The sequence below is a fragment of the Xiphophorus maculatus genome, chromosome 23, assembly GCF_002775205.1.
Source record: "Xiphophorus maculatus strain JP 163 A chromosome 23, X_maculatus-5.0-male, whole genome shotgun sequence".
Classification (NCBI taxonomy): Eukaryota; Metazoa; Chordata; class Actinopteri; order Cyprinodontiformes; family Poeciliidae; genus Xiphophorus; species Xiphophorus maculatus.
Genome location: NC_036465.1, coordinates 10,157,846 through 10,175,443, shown reverse-complemented (window position 1 = coordinate 10,175,443; position 17,598 = coordinate 10,157,846). Strand labels below are relative to the sequence as shown.

The 17,598-nt window shown below is 36.8% G+C and overlaps 1 protein-coding gene across 4 annotated transcripts in view; it reads left to right on the top strand.

Annotated features, from left to right (window-relative positions):
• Nucleotides 1-17,598, top strand: part of diaph2 (diaphanous related formin 2) — a 454,593-nt gene that overhangs the window by 26,861 nt on the left and 410,134 nt on the right. For all 4 annotated transcript variants that reach the window (XM_023328256.1, XM_023328254.1, XM_023328253.1 and 1 more), the window contains exons 5-6: nt 5,574-5,678; nt 11,947-11,967. In XM_023328256.1, coding sequence (XP_023184024.1) covers nt 5,574-5,678; nt 11,947-11,967 — 126 coding nt within the window. The remainder of the gene's footprint in view (nt 1-5,573; nt 5,679-11,946; nt 11,968-17,598) is intronic.

The window sequence follows — 17,598 nt, the reverse complement described above, 5'->3', positions numbered from 1 at the left end:
AGTTATGTGAAAATGTATATAATTTATTAAATTATTTAAAAATGATTAAATAAATAATAAGAAAGCTCACCAGGTCTTCAAACTCCACTTTTAGCAGTTCATGTTTAATGCCATCATGGTTGCTTGGTGACAGGACATACGCTGACTTAGCCATTCCAACACATGTCAGCGTTTTTATCTAAAACAGTGACTTTTTAGCTCTGGTTGTATGTTTGGGGATAATTCTGACAGATGTGATCTGCATTTAGCACCATTCATCTTCACATCAACTTTTGACCAGCTTTCCTGTCCCTCTAGAAGAAAAACATCCCGTCATCCAGATACTGCCACCACCCTGTTTCACTCTGGGTCTCCAGTAGATGTTCATAGTCGGGTATATTGTTTTGAAACCCAACTTTAATCTTCTCTACTGTGATCCCTGGTTTTCATGACATTGTTTCTTCTCTAACAAACCTGTAAGGCCTTCACAGAACTAATTACACACATATGGATTATGTTAGTTGATTAGCCAACTTCTGGAGGCACTTAGTTTATTTAAACATATTAAAATAAAGAGGGCTGGATATAAAAGCATACCACACTTTTCAGATTCCTATTTATGCAAAATTTAGAAAAACATGTTCTCAGTCTCTTTCCACTTCACAATTATGCTACTTTGATTTGATCGGTCACATAAAATTACAGCACAACACATTTAGGTTTGTTGTTTTGAATGTGAGAACAAATACTTTTCTAATGCAATTCATTTCCGGGAATTTGTGAAAACATGTTGGGATGCTTAAGAAAGCACAGTAACAATGTAGGATTGCAGTGCTACTGTGGCTTGTTTCAAGTTTTATGTGTGTTTTGTGGTGTGTCATTGTTAGGATGAACACTCTGGGTAATAAGCTCCTTTGTGATCCCTCAGCACTTCCACTCTGCACCAAGACATTAAAACCAGCCCACAGGAGAATTAGGGCATATGCCCTTATGCCTCTCATGGATCAAACTTGAGGGTAGTGGACAAAATAATTGTTTTGTCACAGTTGAAGCAAAATTTTTTTTTTTACTACTTACTTTTCTCAGATCCACATTTCTCTCTAGGGCAGTCTCTTCATAGATTTTCAAGCCTTGGGTGCATTTGAGGATGTACATTAATTGTCAAATCTAATTCAAAACCCCACCAAGTTATAAGCCAAAAGATTTTGTCAAACCTATTTGACTATTTTTTAGGGATTTTATTCAGAGATGTTCACACAAGTCCAAGTAAAGTCTTTAATTACTGAAATATACTTTTTCACATTGGATGCATGCCATCTATTTTGCTCTAAATAGATGGGTTTTAAAAATCAAATTGTCATAGGGTATGAATTAAAATCCTTTTTCCTGAAGCATAATTTCAAACATGGACAGTTGGCATATTTATATTTCTTTTTATTTGTTTGAATTTAATATGCAATAAATTGATACATTTGAAACTCAGTAAGATATATTATCACATAAAACATATTGGTAGGCATTCATGTTCAAAACAATTTAAAAATAGGCTAAACAGGTTAATGTTTCTGAATGAGTCAAGCTTTCTTTCATTTCTTTTATTTTGAAGGAACCAGAATGATTGAAAGTCAAACTTTAAGATGTTGGCGTATGTTAACTTTGTTTGTACTGAAATTATACAAATTCATTAAAACATAGTTATTTTTTAGGAGACAGAGGAGATGCCATTTATACAACAAACACAGCAAAGATGTTAGTAGCCATTATTTTCTTTGAAAGAATTGAAATGTATGTAACTGAATCTGTCTATATGATCTGACCGAGTTAACCGTACACTTCTGTAAAGAATATAGCATTTTGTAAAGTGCTTTGAGAAGGTGTGTGTTGGGGTTCAACTCTATATAAACGTAACTGAAATCCAATAGTCCGCTGCATTCCTTTTAGAATAGAATAGAAATTCACTTTATTGTCCCACATTGGGGAAATTCAGCTGTTACAACTGCAAAAAGTAACTGAATCTACATGCCTTACTGTCCTCATAGATAAATGTATGTAACAAAATTGAGAATATTATACTGTACCGTAAGGGAAGAATTACATCATAACATACGGTGCAGTTATTAAAAATGGCATACTTTGATCCAAAGGAGAGTAGCATAACTACAAAAAATACAAAATGTGCATTTAAAAACAGACTATTTGCAATATATAAAAAGAAAACTGTAAACATTGATGTGCAAATACCAGCAGAAGTGTTATTTGAATCCAGGAAAACTGCAAATAAGAGCAGGGATGTAAACACTTACTGAGTTTGTTGGCAGCACTGATGGTTATAGAATCCGACAGCTGCTGGGAGGAAGGATCTCTGATAATGCTCCTTTGTCCACTTAGGATGCAATATAAGTCTATATCCACATCTGTCAGAACTGCAGGCTTTGACTGGAAAGAGAAATTTAGAACCGGTGTTCTGATTATCAGTGCTACCTTGTCAGATTTTCCTACCTTAGCACGGACAGATAGCTACCGTAAGTCTATCTGTCAGTGCTATGCGTCCAAAATTGCTACCGTCAGGTTGTAGTGATTCTGTTTAAAAACAGAAAACTATAGCAGGTTGTGTTAATGTTAAATACACTGGAAAACATTATTTGAGTGACAGTGGAAGCTTAGGAGCATAGCATTGGAACAATTTACATACATGACAAAACCATAAGAAGATCACTTCCTTCATCTGAATATCCTACCTGTTTAAAATGAAAAGCTTTAGGCTTTTAAATAGTAAATATTGATTTACATGAGAGAATGAGGCCAAGACCTCAAGTCTTTAGAGCACAAGTCCAAGTCAAATGTGAAACTCTTCATGTCTGGTTTGATGCAATATAGTCCAAGATGAAACTCCATCCTAGCAGTTTAACTTCAGGATAAAGTTCTCCATAAATAATGTTGTGCAACTTAGAAAAATTGGGGAACAAAGTTGGTGTATAAGCTAACATTTGTTGCAGAGTCTTAATTAATCTGTTAAAGTTAATGGCTGCCTGAAACCTCTGATCCAAATAATCAGACAGCTGCTAAGCCTCATCCCCAGTGAAGATCTGCCATGCCTAGAGTGTAGCTATTTTAACTTATTTCTTGGTTGGGGAATATGGTGTGATGAGGGGAAACACCTGCTTTTTTAGGTTGTAGTGATTGAGGACTCAGGAATTTAGTCAAACACATAATAGCTTTGTTTTTATAAATTAAACATTTCTTTACTTAGATGGAAAGAACTGTCAAAACGTTTTGTCCCCTACAAATTACTTCTGCTTTCTTTTTTTGTCAAACTGAAATATGTCATATTATCAAACCCATTGCAATACCAGACAAAGATAACCTGAAAAATAAAAATAAACAAACAAAAATAAAATTTTTCGAAAGACTTTAAAGTTTTGCACCATATGTAGTGGGAAACACACCATTAACCCAGAAACATGGGCCTTTGTGTTCTATTGATCTATTTTCCCCTTAAAACTCTCCATTTGTGGATACTTTCTTTTACTGTGGTTAAAATACTTGTATAAACATTTCCAGATTAATAGATGAGAATGGCTTTCCTTCCCTTGAATTTCTTTAGATTGGGACATGATGCGCTGCTTACTTTATGTTGTCAGAAAGGTTCTATTGAAGTGATTTCTGGTAGTTATCTGACCTGGGAAGGGAACTGTAGCCAAAAACAACATTGGCATGCACAGATAATTCATAATTTGAGAAGAGAGCACAATTATATGATTAGACAGTCATCTGGTTAGCTATGTTCCTTTGAAGGATTACATAATTTGAAAGCTGCCTTTGTATGATCTGATACATTTAAGTGTAATGAAAAAGGTAAAAACTAGAGAAACCTTTAAGGGGGAAAATACTTTGTCACAGCACTGTGTGAAGGATGATTTCCAGAATACACCAGTATAATTATGTTTGGTATGAGCACAGCACCCTGATCAGTATTAATAAATTCTTACCGGAGTTTGTCAGACTGGCGTTAAGATAGCGAGCTGGAGTGCTCGTCTAGTCTACTGGCATCGCTAGAAGCTCAAATCACAGCATTTCAGTTACACCAGCAGAATAGTCCTGATATATCGAGACTCTTTTTATGTTGCCTGTGAGGGTATAATTAATAAAAGAGCATTAATCATTTTGCAGGCTGAACATGGAGGGCTCATTCCTCCAGTTTGCCCCTTGACAAATGTCCCGCAGGCTCACTACTCATGCAACCCGCCGCCCCCCCTCTGCGTGCCTGCAATGTACTCACCCCGCCACATTCTGCCTCCTTTATTGAATGCCAATTAAGCAGATAAATTAGCAGGGTTCAAAGATTAATTAAAAAACCTGCTGGTTTCCCTGGGTGATGAAAAAGTTTCAGCTGCATTTTTTTTCTCCCCCTCTTCCAGTTCCACAAGAGATGTTAATGGTTTTCTTTTTAGCTCAGAGGGTATTTACTGGAGGAAATGTAGTTAAAGGAATTTAGGTCACAGTGTCTGTGGTTGGGATTCCTGCCCATGCCTCGCAGACAAATGAGGCTGAACAACTTCAATCTGATTACTTGTGGTAAGATAATAAAACCTATGTATAATACACTGCTTTTATTTGGTGATGCACCTAATTTACAAGGTGAATTAGACATTTCATCAGATGTAGAGAAATCGGTGTGAAATCAGAGCTGTAATAGTTAAAGATTTTTTCCTTTCTTCCCACTAGAGGGCAGCATGCCTCCACATGTTTGTGGAATCCCCACTGGAGGATGTTTTTTTCCTCTCTGTTCATTCTAGCCATCTCTTTGTGAGAGAGTGCTTCTGATAAACATTCTCCTCCATTCTAATCATCATGTCATTCCCTAGCTTTTAGTGCTCTGTCCGGCCTTCACTCTATCCTCTGATGTCTCTCACATGAAAGAACTCTTTGTGATGCCGAATTAAAGTAGCATGAAGATAATACTCCCAATAACACGTAGATACTGCCTATCCAGCCTATCAGCTGTGATTGCATGGCCTCAATAGAAGCCATGTTGTTTGATTTTGTTCTGTTCAGAGTTGGGTTGCAGTGTGCGTTCTTTTTTTTTTTTATTGCTGCTGCCTTTTTCTACTTTTATTTCAAGGACTAATTATTCCTGCCATTATACTCTGCTGCCGCAGCCTGCGACTTCAACAAAGAGACATGGTTGGGAATTAATTTAAGCATGGGACAAGATCTGATATAAAGGGCTACTAGTGGAAATGGAAAAATAATTGTTTCTGCGCCTGAAAGGTTTCTACTTTCTGATGAACCTATTATACTGTAAATGATCCAGTTCAGAGTTTAAGGTTTTCAAATGCAGAAATTTGTTATATTATATTTGTTATATAATATTTTCTTGATTATGTGTTTATTGGGATCAACTACAGCTGCATATAATTTCTTCATGTTTTTTTCTTTGCCGTGCTAATTAATGTTGTACAATAAAAGAAATTCTAGCAAATGCTACAATCGAGAGAACATGTTTTTTTTTTTGTTGGTATTTGTGTCCTTTTAAATGCAACCTTGAAAATGTTTGGAGAGTTTAATCAGCTTCGCTTCTCTGTTTCTTTTAGGAGGACATGAACCTCAATGAGGATCGTAAAGCCCCTCTGCGTGGGAAGGAACTGAGCATCAAACGTGAGATGGTGGTCCAGTACATCTCAGCCACTGCCAAATCTGTAAGTGTCACAATAAATAAGTGTTTTAAAAGTGTGTTGCATTTTGAAAACGAGATCAAATAACCTGATGCTCCGTTTCATACTCTGCTTTGTCATCCCTTATTGCACACTCACCACTCCACCACCTCTCCTCCCTCTTCATGCTTGAGGCCCACAACTTTGATTTCAGTTTTGATCGACTAATTTGTCTTAAAAAAATGTTTTCTTGTTTACTCCTCGGATCTGCAGGAACATCTCAATAATGTTATTGAAAACTTGATTTAATTTCCATCATGTGATTAAAAAAGTGAAACTTTATTTCACACCAAGTGATTTATTTTAATGGTGTATTTGTTATTTTTGTTGATTAAGGGTATAGCTCATAAAAGCCCAAAAATCTAGCTTGTCAGAAATTAATGTAGCTGTGTGAAACTTGGAGCTGCTTACCTACTTGATGCCTGGTGGATGGTTCATGTTTGTCCAGTCTTACTTTTCTTTGTCCATTTATGGTGGTGGTGATGACCAGCTGCGTTATAACTTAAAGTAGAAATAAACTCAGAGTTGTAAGATATTGTTCACAATAAATTGTAAAGAGTTCAGATATTAATTGTTGAACTTGATAAATGTTTTGATTTTATTTAAAAAAAACCCAACAAAACACTTGTTTAAAAAAAAAATTGTGCATTTCAGAGAGTCTTATGAAAGGATTTATTTCTCTTAAAGACTCCAGAGTAACAGCTGAAGAATAATATAAAATTTCAATTTCCCGCCCACTGAAAACATTTGTTGCTTTTGGAGACAACAAGGCAGACCTGATTGGGTATGTAGGATTTCTGCTGCTCAAAACACCACATGGTTGTATGTGGCAAGAGCAGAAAACAGAAGTCGGTGTCCTTTGGGTTTCTAAAACACCTAAATGTCTTCTTTAAAATAATGTGACGCAACTCTTGTTTACTGGCACCAAAATGATAGCATAAACCCCTTTCACGCACACACTGCATTCCAGTAGTCTGACAGGAAATAAACATGTGGGTGTCATGCTTTTCTAAAGTGCTTTGTGACGGAAAGCTGACTGGGGTCAGGTCTTTGTTCAAACACAGACCACTTTGAAGATGCCTTAAGCTTGCACGGGCACAATCCTTGTCCGTCTTGTTAGCAGTGTTTTGTTAATTTTGTATGCATCACTCTCAATTTTATTTGCTCCCATTCTTTTCACTTTAAGTAGTGCTTGTTAGACCAAGAAATGTATGGACTTGAAGTCTGACATACAGCTTTGACCATGGAGTAATGGCGATGAAGTAAAAGATCACAATTTCTCAAGTTAATACCAACAGATATGGAATAGGAGTGCAGTTAAAACCTTTTTCTTTTCTTTTTCTTCTGCCATTCACTCACCTTAATGCCACTGTACACATACCATGCTTGGATAAATTGTCTTAAGTATGTGGCTTCAATATTTACCAGCAGCTTCTTAATATTCTAGATGAGTAACAGCATGATTTGCAATTTTTATATCTTTTTTTATGTGGCAGTATATTGAAATGACTTCTTTTCTAGATATTTTTGGAGAACCTTACTGAGGTGATACTCATAGCACTTCTGAAGAGAAGAAGTGCTTTCTTTCTTCATTGTTTCTTGAACCTGGTAGCTCTGCCTTGACATCATCATTTATTACCTTGCTCATTGTTATGGTAATTAACTGGCATTATTGATAATGATGATTATCCGAGATGATTGAATTCCTCACAGGGCCCATTATGCTTTGTGAGCAGAGATATTTTATTCAAATGAATAACATAATCTGTGTAGTGAAAGGACAGAGGACAAAATGTGATGTCTGTCTGCACCCTGCTATCACATTTAATAGGGCTGATGGAGGAGAAGGGGAGGGGGGACTCAGTGTCAGGGATGAAATAGCTGTTCATGCAGGCTCATGCAAATGTGCAGTTACAGTACAGGGCTACTGTAGATCCCCAACAATGTGTGATGTCTGCTAACACCACTGGAGGTTGCATCAATTGGATTGTTTAGGTGGGCTTTTCAAATAGTTTTTAGGAATATTTTATCATACCATCAAGCATTAGACTGAGGATTTCTGTAGAACAATTTGCAACAGTTGTAACAGTTTGCAGCAATTACAAAAACCTGCAGCAATTGCTGTAAAAAATTAACAATTGTAACAACTTGCAGCATATTGCTTGACTTGTTTGTGAAAAATGTTTAGATTGTGTTAAATTGTAAGCACATCTCCATCTTTTATCTAATTCTTTACACATTACAAAACCATAATCATATGGCTTAGAGAGTTCTGATCAACATCACTTATTACATTGTTGAATTAATGATCCATTGGAAAGTTTGAAACTTGGAACAATTGGAAGAAGTAATTGCATTTCAGCAGTTTAGTTATGTGTAGCTGGTAAGCTTGCATTATGAGCTAAATATAAAATGTTGCACTAAGACTGTATAGGTGGTTTGGCTTTTAACATTCTGGGCTTTTTTTCTATCTTTCTGTGGGGTTTTCAGTTTGGCTGTGGTGTCTGAAATTGTGATGACAGGGTTACAAGAATCTCCAGATATGCAGCTTCTGTAGAGTATGGCAGCTTCCTAGTTTTTTGGTCCTTCGAAAAGTGGTCTAACGAAAGGAAACTAGTGAAGGTCCACTGATGATTTAAATAAAGGCCAGTCTTAAAACTCGCCCTACAGCAGCTGAAGTGGCTGACATAACTAAAAGTTGGACACATGAAATGAGCCAAACAAACATATTTTTTTAAGATCGAAATCAGTTTTTTTGTATCAAATGTAAGGCCAAGTCTTCATGTTCTTCTTACCTGAGGAACACCAAAACATACAATGGACAGAGAGCGATCCAGCAGTGGCAATGAAAGGCTTTGATTGATGCTTCGTTGGAAAACCTTGGTTATTGCTGCTGATTGAGATGTTGCAATAAACAATTTACCTGATCTGAAACTGTGCTTTGTGAAAACAGGATAATGAGCCCTTCTGCTGCTGGAATTGCTCAGAAACTATTTCAGCAACAAAATAGCAAGGTGGAGGATTTGATTTGGTCTCTAAATTATCTGAATCTCAAACTAGTGAAACATCTGTAAGATGCCAGTTTACAGGATTTGCAAAATCAATACTTAGTTGTTGGTGCCAGATCTATGCTGCTCAACACCTCCTCGGTTTATTGTTGCCTTTATGGCAAAAGGAAACTTAATATGTGAAATATTTTCATAATGTTCTAGGCGACTGGTGTATCTCTATCACTGATGCGTACTGACACATCACATTTGCTTTTAAACTTTGCTTGCCTGAATAATGAGTACAATTCTTACTCTTGCAAAATAAGTATTTTGAAGAAAATTTCAAGCTATTCTCTCTCTCAAGCCATGTAGCATTGAATACATACTCATATTCTACAAGATTTGTCCCAGCAGGGGTCTGGCAAATTACTCCCAATGCAAATGGAGTATTGCAAAAAAAAAACAATGTCTGCAAAGACCTGGCTCATTTAAATATGAACTGTTTACCGTGTAATCCAACTCTCCTTCTGCATGAGTCATGTTTAAATGTCTTTAACTATTAGCTTTGCATGAGCTGCTGCCTTTCTTTTTTCACCGCCTTTCTTTTTTTTTACGACGCTTTTCTTTACATTTGTGCAAATTTAATCAAAAATGCTAATTTCTCAAATTTTACTAATGCTACTAATACATACTTTGAGCCTTGTGTTAAATTATGAACATGCTTTGTTTAATGTTGGAAGGATGTGATGTAAGGTCTTGTAAGGGGGGATTGCTCATTACTGCATTCTTTTCTTACTACAATTTTTTGATGTGACCATCAATTTTCAGCCTTCCTCTCTGAGTGGCCCGTACAGTTTTCAGAGAACGTCCAGACCACTAATGATTATTAATTTACAGTACTCATACAATTAGTGTATAGTGATGTCTTGAGAGGAAAACGTGCAAGTCATTACACAATCACAAAGTTACAGCCCAGAGTCAAAAACATATTCAAGGGAGCTGGTTTTTCTGGAGGCCACACCCCATGGGAAATCCTTTGTTTCTGAGGATGAGGCTGAGGTTGAAGACAGCAGACTGCCAGTCCCTCAGTTGGAGTTCATTTCAGACTCTGGTTTTTCCACGCAACAGAATAGCCTGCAGAATTGGATTGCTTTAATTCTGCAATTAAAGCAATCCATTGTAGGCTTTTGGATATTAAAAGCCTACATTTCCTTGTTTAAGACGGCAGGTTTTTGTGTTTCAGAACTTTTTCCACCTTGAAAGTGGCCTGTAAAATTTGAAAACACTGAAATATTTTTTTTGGGGAAACAACAATAATAAAAAAAAAAAATAGTGAAACGCACTGCTTGACTAAAAAGAAATCACCAGTTGGATTTAACTAGACCATTAGCTTGTAGGGGCTTCCTATTGGCAGCAAAATATTACCCAACCTGATTCAATGGGTAGTTTCTGATTTATTCTTAAACAACCATGTGGAAAGACACATCCTGCGATTGCAGAACATATCTCAGTCTAAGAAGGATCAAATCATTGACATCAAGTAGGACAAATGTCTTAAGAGATGTAGAAACTACTAAAATTAGGTTGTAAACTTTTGGCAAAATTGGGGTCAAAACAACAGTTCATGTCGGCACAAATCCTTCGGGCTTGTGCTAGAAATGTAAAGAAGTATTCTTCAAAAGTTAACAAAAGAATGGCTTCACCAGAAGAAGATTGGTTCTCAGACCAGAGAACCAGTCTGAATCTATTTTGTGATCTGAAGAGAGATGCACACAGAATATCTGCCAAATTTAGGGCATTTTTGTAAATAAAAAGGAGCAAATATGTGGACAAAATGTGCAAATAATGACAAAATCATACCTTAAAAGTTAAGTTTAAAAAGGTGCTTAAACAAAATTTATGTTTGTGTGTGTTGAAAATTATGCAACAGTATTGTTTATACATTTTTCTAACTCAAAAAAGTTGTTTTTTGAAGGGAGCTGTTCAAGAGCTAGGTCAGACTAAAGGTGGAAAAAGTTCTTTAATGATTTTGGCGTTCTGTTTTTTGTGATATTTCAAAAAACCTGTCACTACAACAAGCTGTGCAGACCTTGTAATATCCACTGTACCCAACGACTTGTCCTTTTTCCCCCCCAAAACACACATTAATTTGAACTGGTGCCTCTCACCTTCAAGCTCCTTCCAGTGCTGTATTCTGGCACACTAAAGATAATGTCTGTCAGTTTGGTAGAGCTGCTGTAAATATGTTTTAAAGTTAAATAGATGTATGTTCTGCTGCAATTGTTGTATTCTGGACCATTGTAAAGACAATAGTTGTTAAAACATAGGGAAATTGTTGCATTAAACTGCTTCTATGAGTGCTCTGAACATTTAGTAGGGTGAAGAAAAGGGTAACTGTTGCAATAAATGGATGCAGACCTGGACAGTTTGAGAATGTTGGTAAAAGAAAATGAAAGTTAGATTTTTTTTCTTTGCCTCCTATAAAAACTGTAGAAAGGAAGGGGGAAAATGGCTCAGTGTGTCCTATAACTTCTTGCAATCAGAATGCAATTCCCTAGAAGCATGTTGTAGAGCGAGAAGAGCTGAGCCTCAGATTAGAATACATTTACTCTGCTAACAGACACCTTCCCACTGTGAAACAAGTCCCACAGTTGCAGTAATGAAAATCGCTTCTGCTACCTGCCACTATTGACAGATAACAAGGTTAAACCCTGGGAATTGTGCTGACTGCATGGGTTCAAGGTAGTTCTGCCACACAAATGTGACATCTGAAGACCACTGTTAATGGCAGAAGATTGATTTTTAGACCAAAGGGACCTTCTTTACATTCTGTACCCTCAGTAGCAAGTGTTCATATTTAGGTAAGAATCCAAAATCTGCATCAGCCAATCAAAGACATTTACCCTCTCACTTGTCTTACTGTCCACATTGTCAAATCATTGCAAAAGCACAATAAATTTTGCCTTGATATTTACATGTCATAATTTATATCTCAGTCTATTCAAAATTTAACAATAGAGGACCTGCAGCTGCCAACAACAGACATAATCTTCAGTATGCAGTAATAGCTATGAGAGTTATCTCGTTTGCTTTTGTAAATATTAGTGAAACTGAGTGAGCTATAAATGTGTGAAGGATTTTTGTGTTGTCACAACAGATACGCTAATGCCTCAACTTGTAATGGATAATTCTCTGGCCTACTAACGATTGTGCTGTTTGTGTCTTTTTGCACATTAACCTTCTCCGCTGATCGCTGCATGCAGATAACTGGGAGCAAAGTTGGGGTAAGTAGCCTATTATTTATTAAATCTTGTTACTTCTTTGTATCTGTCTTCATTCCTATGAACCCATGCATACACACACAGATTTACACACACAACCACCATAGCATCTTCAGTCATGAAGCCGGTTGGGAGTATATTCTGAACTGTGCATATAAGGTCATTGCTTAGCTTTGTGTTTAAAGATGCATATTGATGTGTTAATTGAAATTTTTCTTTACTGTCTTGTCTTGGTTTCTGTAGTGTTTCTTTTCATAGAATGCTGTGAAATAGCTCTTTACCTGTGAATAATGCAACTTCAGTGATTTTAACAAATGGACAATTCTGCTGCAACATTCACCCACTGCTTAGAGAAATAATTCAGATGGTTCAGATTAATATAGACCTCAGTGTGTAATGCAGTACAATAGACTTGTTGGAAGTTGAACTAAAATGTACTTGCAGACCAAACCACAATGAGTGTACTGGTTTTTTGTTCCACCAAACGTCACTAGATTTATTTTTTGGAGACATTTATTTCTGAATTTGTTTTCACTACAGCTGGTTTGACGGAGATAAGGAGGAAGCTCAATAACCAAATCTTGGTTGTGGTGAAATATGCGCATCATCTGAATTAGTGTCATTTATGTTTGTCAGCGTACTGGGAAAAACAAACGTGTAGACCATAATCAATTATTGCCTTTTTATCTGCAAAGAGACTCTGCTGTCCTGCTAGATTCTGTAGGCAAAATGAGCGTCGTCTAAATAAAAACCAGCGTCTTGCTCAAAACATTATGCTCGTCTTTCATAACATTTCTTTTTGAGGTTCCTAGGTGGGGCTGTGTTTATATAAAATCACTTGCCGCTGCAGAGGACATTCACAGGAGAAAAAAAATCATGAAAGGTTGACTGCTTTATTTCTTTTTATTTGAAATAGTCCACAATTAGACATCATGGAGTTTAATGGTAAATGTTTATTACCTGAGAATTCAATACAGCTGATTTTTATTGCATAACATGGTTACGTATATTGAAATATGTTTAACTCTCAGCTAACTTAATTATTTAATGATTTGTGCTTCAAACTTGAACTGCAAACTTGTTTGCTGAATATGATTGCACAAGTACAGTGTTGCTCAAATAACATCCTTATTGACTGGTAGATTGTTCCTGATTGATGTAGTCTGGGTCAGGTGTTAGTTGCCACTTAAATGGGGTTCACTGAAGTGGAAAAGAAAGACCTTAACACCCTGACGGGCAGCGATTGACATCATTGGTTAAATACCATACTAAGCTGTTTATTTTTGAACAGGGATTTACAGTTTCCCTTTTACCATTCTTAAACCATGTCAGATGTTTGAGCTTTCAGAAACTTTTTTTCTGACTGTGAACTCTTTGCTTCATCATCCCATTTGTGAATCTAAAGTAAAGAACCTTCAAACATCAAAACCAAGAGCAAAGGACTTCACTGCAACCACAAGCAGCGATGTCCACAAGCATAATTTATCCCTGTAGGAAACAGTTTTTCATGTTTTTTCAACTTCCTAGAAGAGTTACATTTGTTCAGCATTCTAAGCAAAGGCGGAATTTATGTTTAAAATAAATTTAATTCAGCAATTTATTCTAACATTATTGTTTAATTTTGTTGACCAGGGGGCTTGGTTGAGTTGTGGACATTAAGTAGTTGTTTTATCGTGTGGTTCTAATTCCCTTCAAAAGTCTGGAGAATCAAAATGGAGAATAAAAAATAAACCTTCTCACACAGTAACCTCTTTTGAAATGTGAAATTGCAACTTTAAGTAGTCGATTGAAGTGCTCTTTCATTGCCTTTTCAAGGACTTTATAAGGATTAAGACTGTAAAACCTAAGAGAAGCACAGGCAGGGTTAAACAGTGCACTGTGACCTGGCCCCTGCTCTCTCCATGCTCTCATACATACCTTGCTCATTGAGGCATTTTTCAGCCTTTCATAAACTGTCTTTTTGTGCTTGGTTATTTCTATGGCAGCAATGGATTTATCAGCCTGGACTGTTTGGATGGCCCACATAGTAGGTTTCAATCAGCAGTAATGGCTACTCTGTGTTCGGTAAATAGAAAAGGACAAAATTACCTCATTTTGGATCATGACCACTCATCTAAGATATGAAGACCTTCTTTCAGAATCTCTGCAGACCGTTTCAAAGGATGCGAGAAGTCCTGGTCATCAATAACTTTCTTTCATTTCAAAAGCTCCCAAGAAGTGTTTGACCTGGGATTTTTAACCTTTGTGAGAATCCAAATAGACGCTGTCTACTGAAAGCCATGAGCTCTCATTCGTGAAGGCCCCATTGAAAGAGAGCATAGAAGAAACAGTATTTAGCCTGGTTAGCCAATCGTGGTCTAGTTGAGGATCCCTCCCCCCATATTCCTGGCAGATTCCCATTTTCACGCTGTCAGCATGCGGCGACGAGGGCTCTCAGATGTGCTAGAAGGAAAGTGTTGGTTCTGATGGTCCATTGGGAAAACACAAGTGTAACTCTTCTGTCTCAGGCATGAAATCTCTCTGGCACTTTCTCCTCTGCTAGTAAGGAATGAGCCAGGAATAGAACGCTGTGAATTGACTTTCATCACTCTGACCATTGTGGAAGTGTGCGACGCAGCTCCACAACACTAGTCTCACTTTCTCTTTCAAACTCCATCCAAAAAGTAGGAGAGATGCAAGCAACACATTCAGGTAATTACAGGCTTCCAGATAGACTGGGATGAATGCATTACACTGGATACCTGCTGCTGTCTGTTGACCTCTACAGCGGTTTCACATTAATCAGTAACCACTGGCCTGATTTACGTCACAAGTCGAGGTCTATCCGTCAGCGTCTGCTGCTGCGTTGCTTTAGAAAGTAGACTTCTATCTTGTCTCGTCCAATGACAGACTCTGCAGCTCAGGGGGCTGCTGAGACTTGGCGTGAGAGGGCGTGTGATCCATTTGTTGAAGAAACGGCAGCGGAAAATCTCCAGGCCACAGGAAATGATCAATACCTGTACAACTGGACAGATGACTGCTTGGATGCCGGCCGGCTCTGAAATGTCAGGTTGTGCGGTGGTAAATAGGGTTGTGTAAACAACTGCTCTCTGTATGTTGTTGTCAGTGTGCAGATTTGACCAAAGAGTCTAAAAAGCCTTATACCTGAGAGAAAAGGTCAGTACTGGCTGCACTGTAGCGGATCTAATTTTCTGACATGTTCTTGTTTTTTGAGTAAAACTGAGTGTGATTTTAGGGTTAAAGGTGTATACTTATAATCTTTTTGCCAATTGTAAATTGTAGAAGTATGTTACTTTAACATATCAACAGTTTAAAACATATTCTACTAATATCATACGTCTTCTTTCCATTTACGCCACAGTTTTAAAATAGAATCACTGTGACCCAGGGTTTCTGTTCTAATCCAGTACTAGAAAGTAGCATCTCATGTTGATTCAGAGACAAACTGAAGAACCAACCACGCACGTTAAACACCCAAGGGCAATTTAGAGACCAACAGACATGAAATGCATGTTTTCATGGCTGTTAGAGGAAGATGGAGTACCAGAAAAAAAACAAATTTTGTTTTGTGAGAAATTTAAAAACTTTGCTTGTTGGTTTTGATTACGGAAATGCCAGGTGGATGATTCCTTTCCGGGCTTTTATCTTGAAGATTCAAGGCATGTTCAAACAATGACCAGCTCCAGGCTGGAAAAGGGAAAGTTCTAACACACAGGTCTTAATAGCTTAGAATGATGCAGTAAGTGTAGTGTTATTTCTATGGTTATTTCCTGTCCTAACTAGATACATCACTGATACATAATGCCTTAATTGGTGGGTGTTCTAAATATTTACTCCACTGACACACTTCATTATCAATTTACCTTGTCTGGACACTGATCTGAATAATATCCACTGAGGTAGCCATCTTGTCTCTATGCCTGCTGGTGTCTTTAGGGCACTGAAGGGTCACCACAGCTAGCAACAAAATAACACCTTAAAAGATTATAAATGAACAAAACTTTCTGCCATAACCAGTTATTTATGAGTGAAGCCGGCGATGTGTGAAACACGTGAATGTTGGAGAGAAGAAGCACAAAACGGCTCAATAACATAAGTTCATTATTTTACACAATGACAGAATGTTGACACTTTAAGGTTTCAACCACTTATATTAGCATTGAATAATAAAACGTATGTCAAAAAGCCGATACGAGACTACAGAGTTTTGTTTTATTTTCGAAGTGATTCAAAGTAGGATCAGAAACACAACCAATGAAAATAAACATTCATACAGTTACCATAGTGCTGCACAGCAAGCAGGGTGTAGAAATGTGTGTGTGTATGTGTTTTTAACAAGATTTAAAAACAGTTATTGATGGAGCCTGGCTGATTTGTAGAAGCAAACCGTTCCACAGTGGTGGAGCCGCCACTGCAAAAACCTTTCTCACCTCTGGATTTACAGAAATCCTTAGGTACCGTTAACGGCATCTGATCTGCTGACCTGAGAGTACGAGCTGTAACATAAGGATTCAGTAGTTCAGTGAGATGAGATGTTGCCAAGTTATTAAGAGACTTAAAAACAAATACAAAAAAAATTAACCCTAAAGTCACCTAGAAGCCAATGTAATGAAGCTAGAATTGGACTAATGTGCTCTTGTGTTCTTGTACCTGTTAAAGGTAAAAAATGATGTAGGGTGGGGTGATATGGTAACAGGTGTGCATTGACCTGCAGTCAGTAATACAACTACGTAGGTGTGTTTGTCTGTAAACACGACGGAAATCATGACAAATTACAAGCGTTCTAAAACCTGCTTTTATTAAATGTGTTCTCTGCCGTTTTCCACTTGACAATATTTACCTCAACTTTGCATTAAAATAACAAAAAAACAATCTTTTAATAAAAGCAGAACAAACCCCTGAGACACCAGGAAACTCAATACATTTTGTTTTCATTGAATTGGACATTTTAAGGATCTTTAACCTCACTACAGTATTTTTATTTTGAGAATGTCCAAGATTAATAACAACCACTTTGTATATCTTTCAAACAAACTCAGGTGTATATTGAATTGCATTTAATTGTACCACAAATGTAATTTGTCTAATAACAATTCTGGCATTTCTTCGTAATATATGACACCTAATTTGTTAATTTCTTTTAATTTCAAAGTTCTGTTTAACTTTTCTGTTAGTTTTACTGTCTTATATTAAAGAACTACTGAAACCAATTCATCTTCATCTTAATTAGGGTCAGTAATTAAGAAATTATTTTCTTTAAAAGTGTTTTTTTGTGTAATTCCCAGATGAACAATTTACAAAACTGACTTTAATTCAACACATTTTTAAAAGATAAATATTCCCTAGTTAAATAACCTTTGTGTTTTCATTAGTTTAACTCGTTTAGAATGGACGTTTACAAAGCACCCAATTGGGGCAAAAGCTGAAAACTCCGATCACTTTAATGTCACTAAATATTAGATTTGAGTAATATTAAGAGAAAATGTTAAGAAATCCAGGCTTCCCTCCAATATTTTTTTCTTTCTGCTGTGTTTTTGTTTCAAGCAAGCTATTAAACTGGGGGCTTTAGGTTGAGGAAATATGATGTGGCACATGTCCTTGATGCTTTAAAAGGACGGCAATGAAAAATTAATA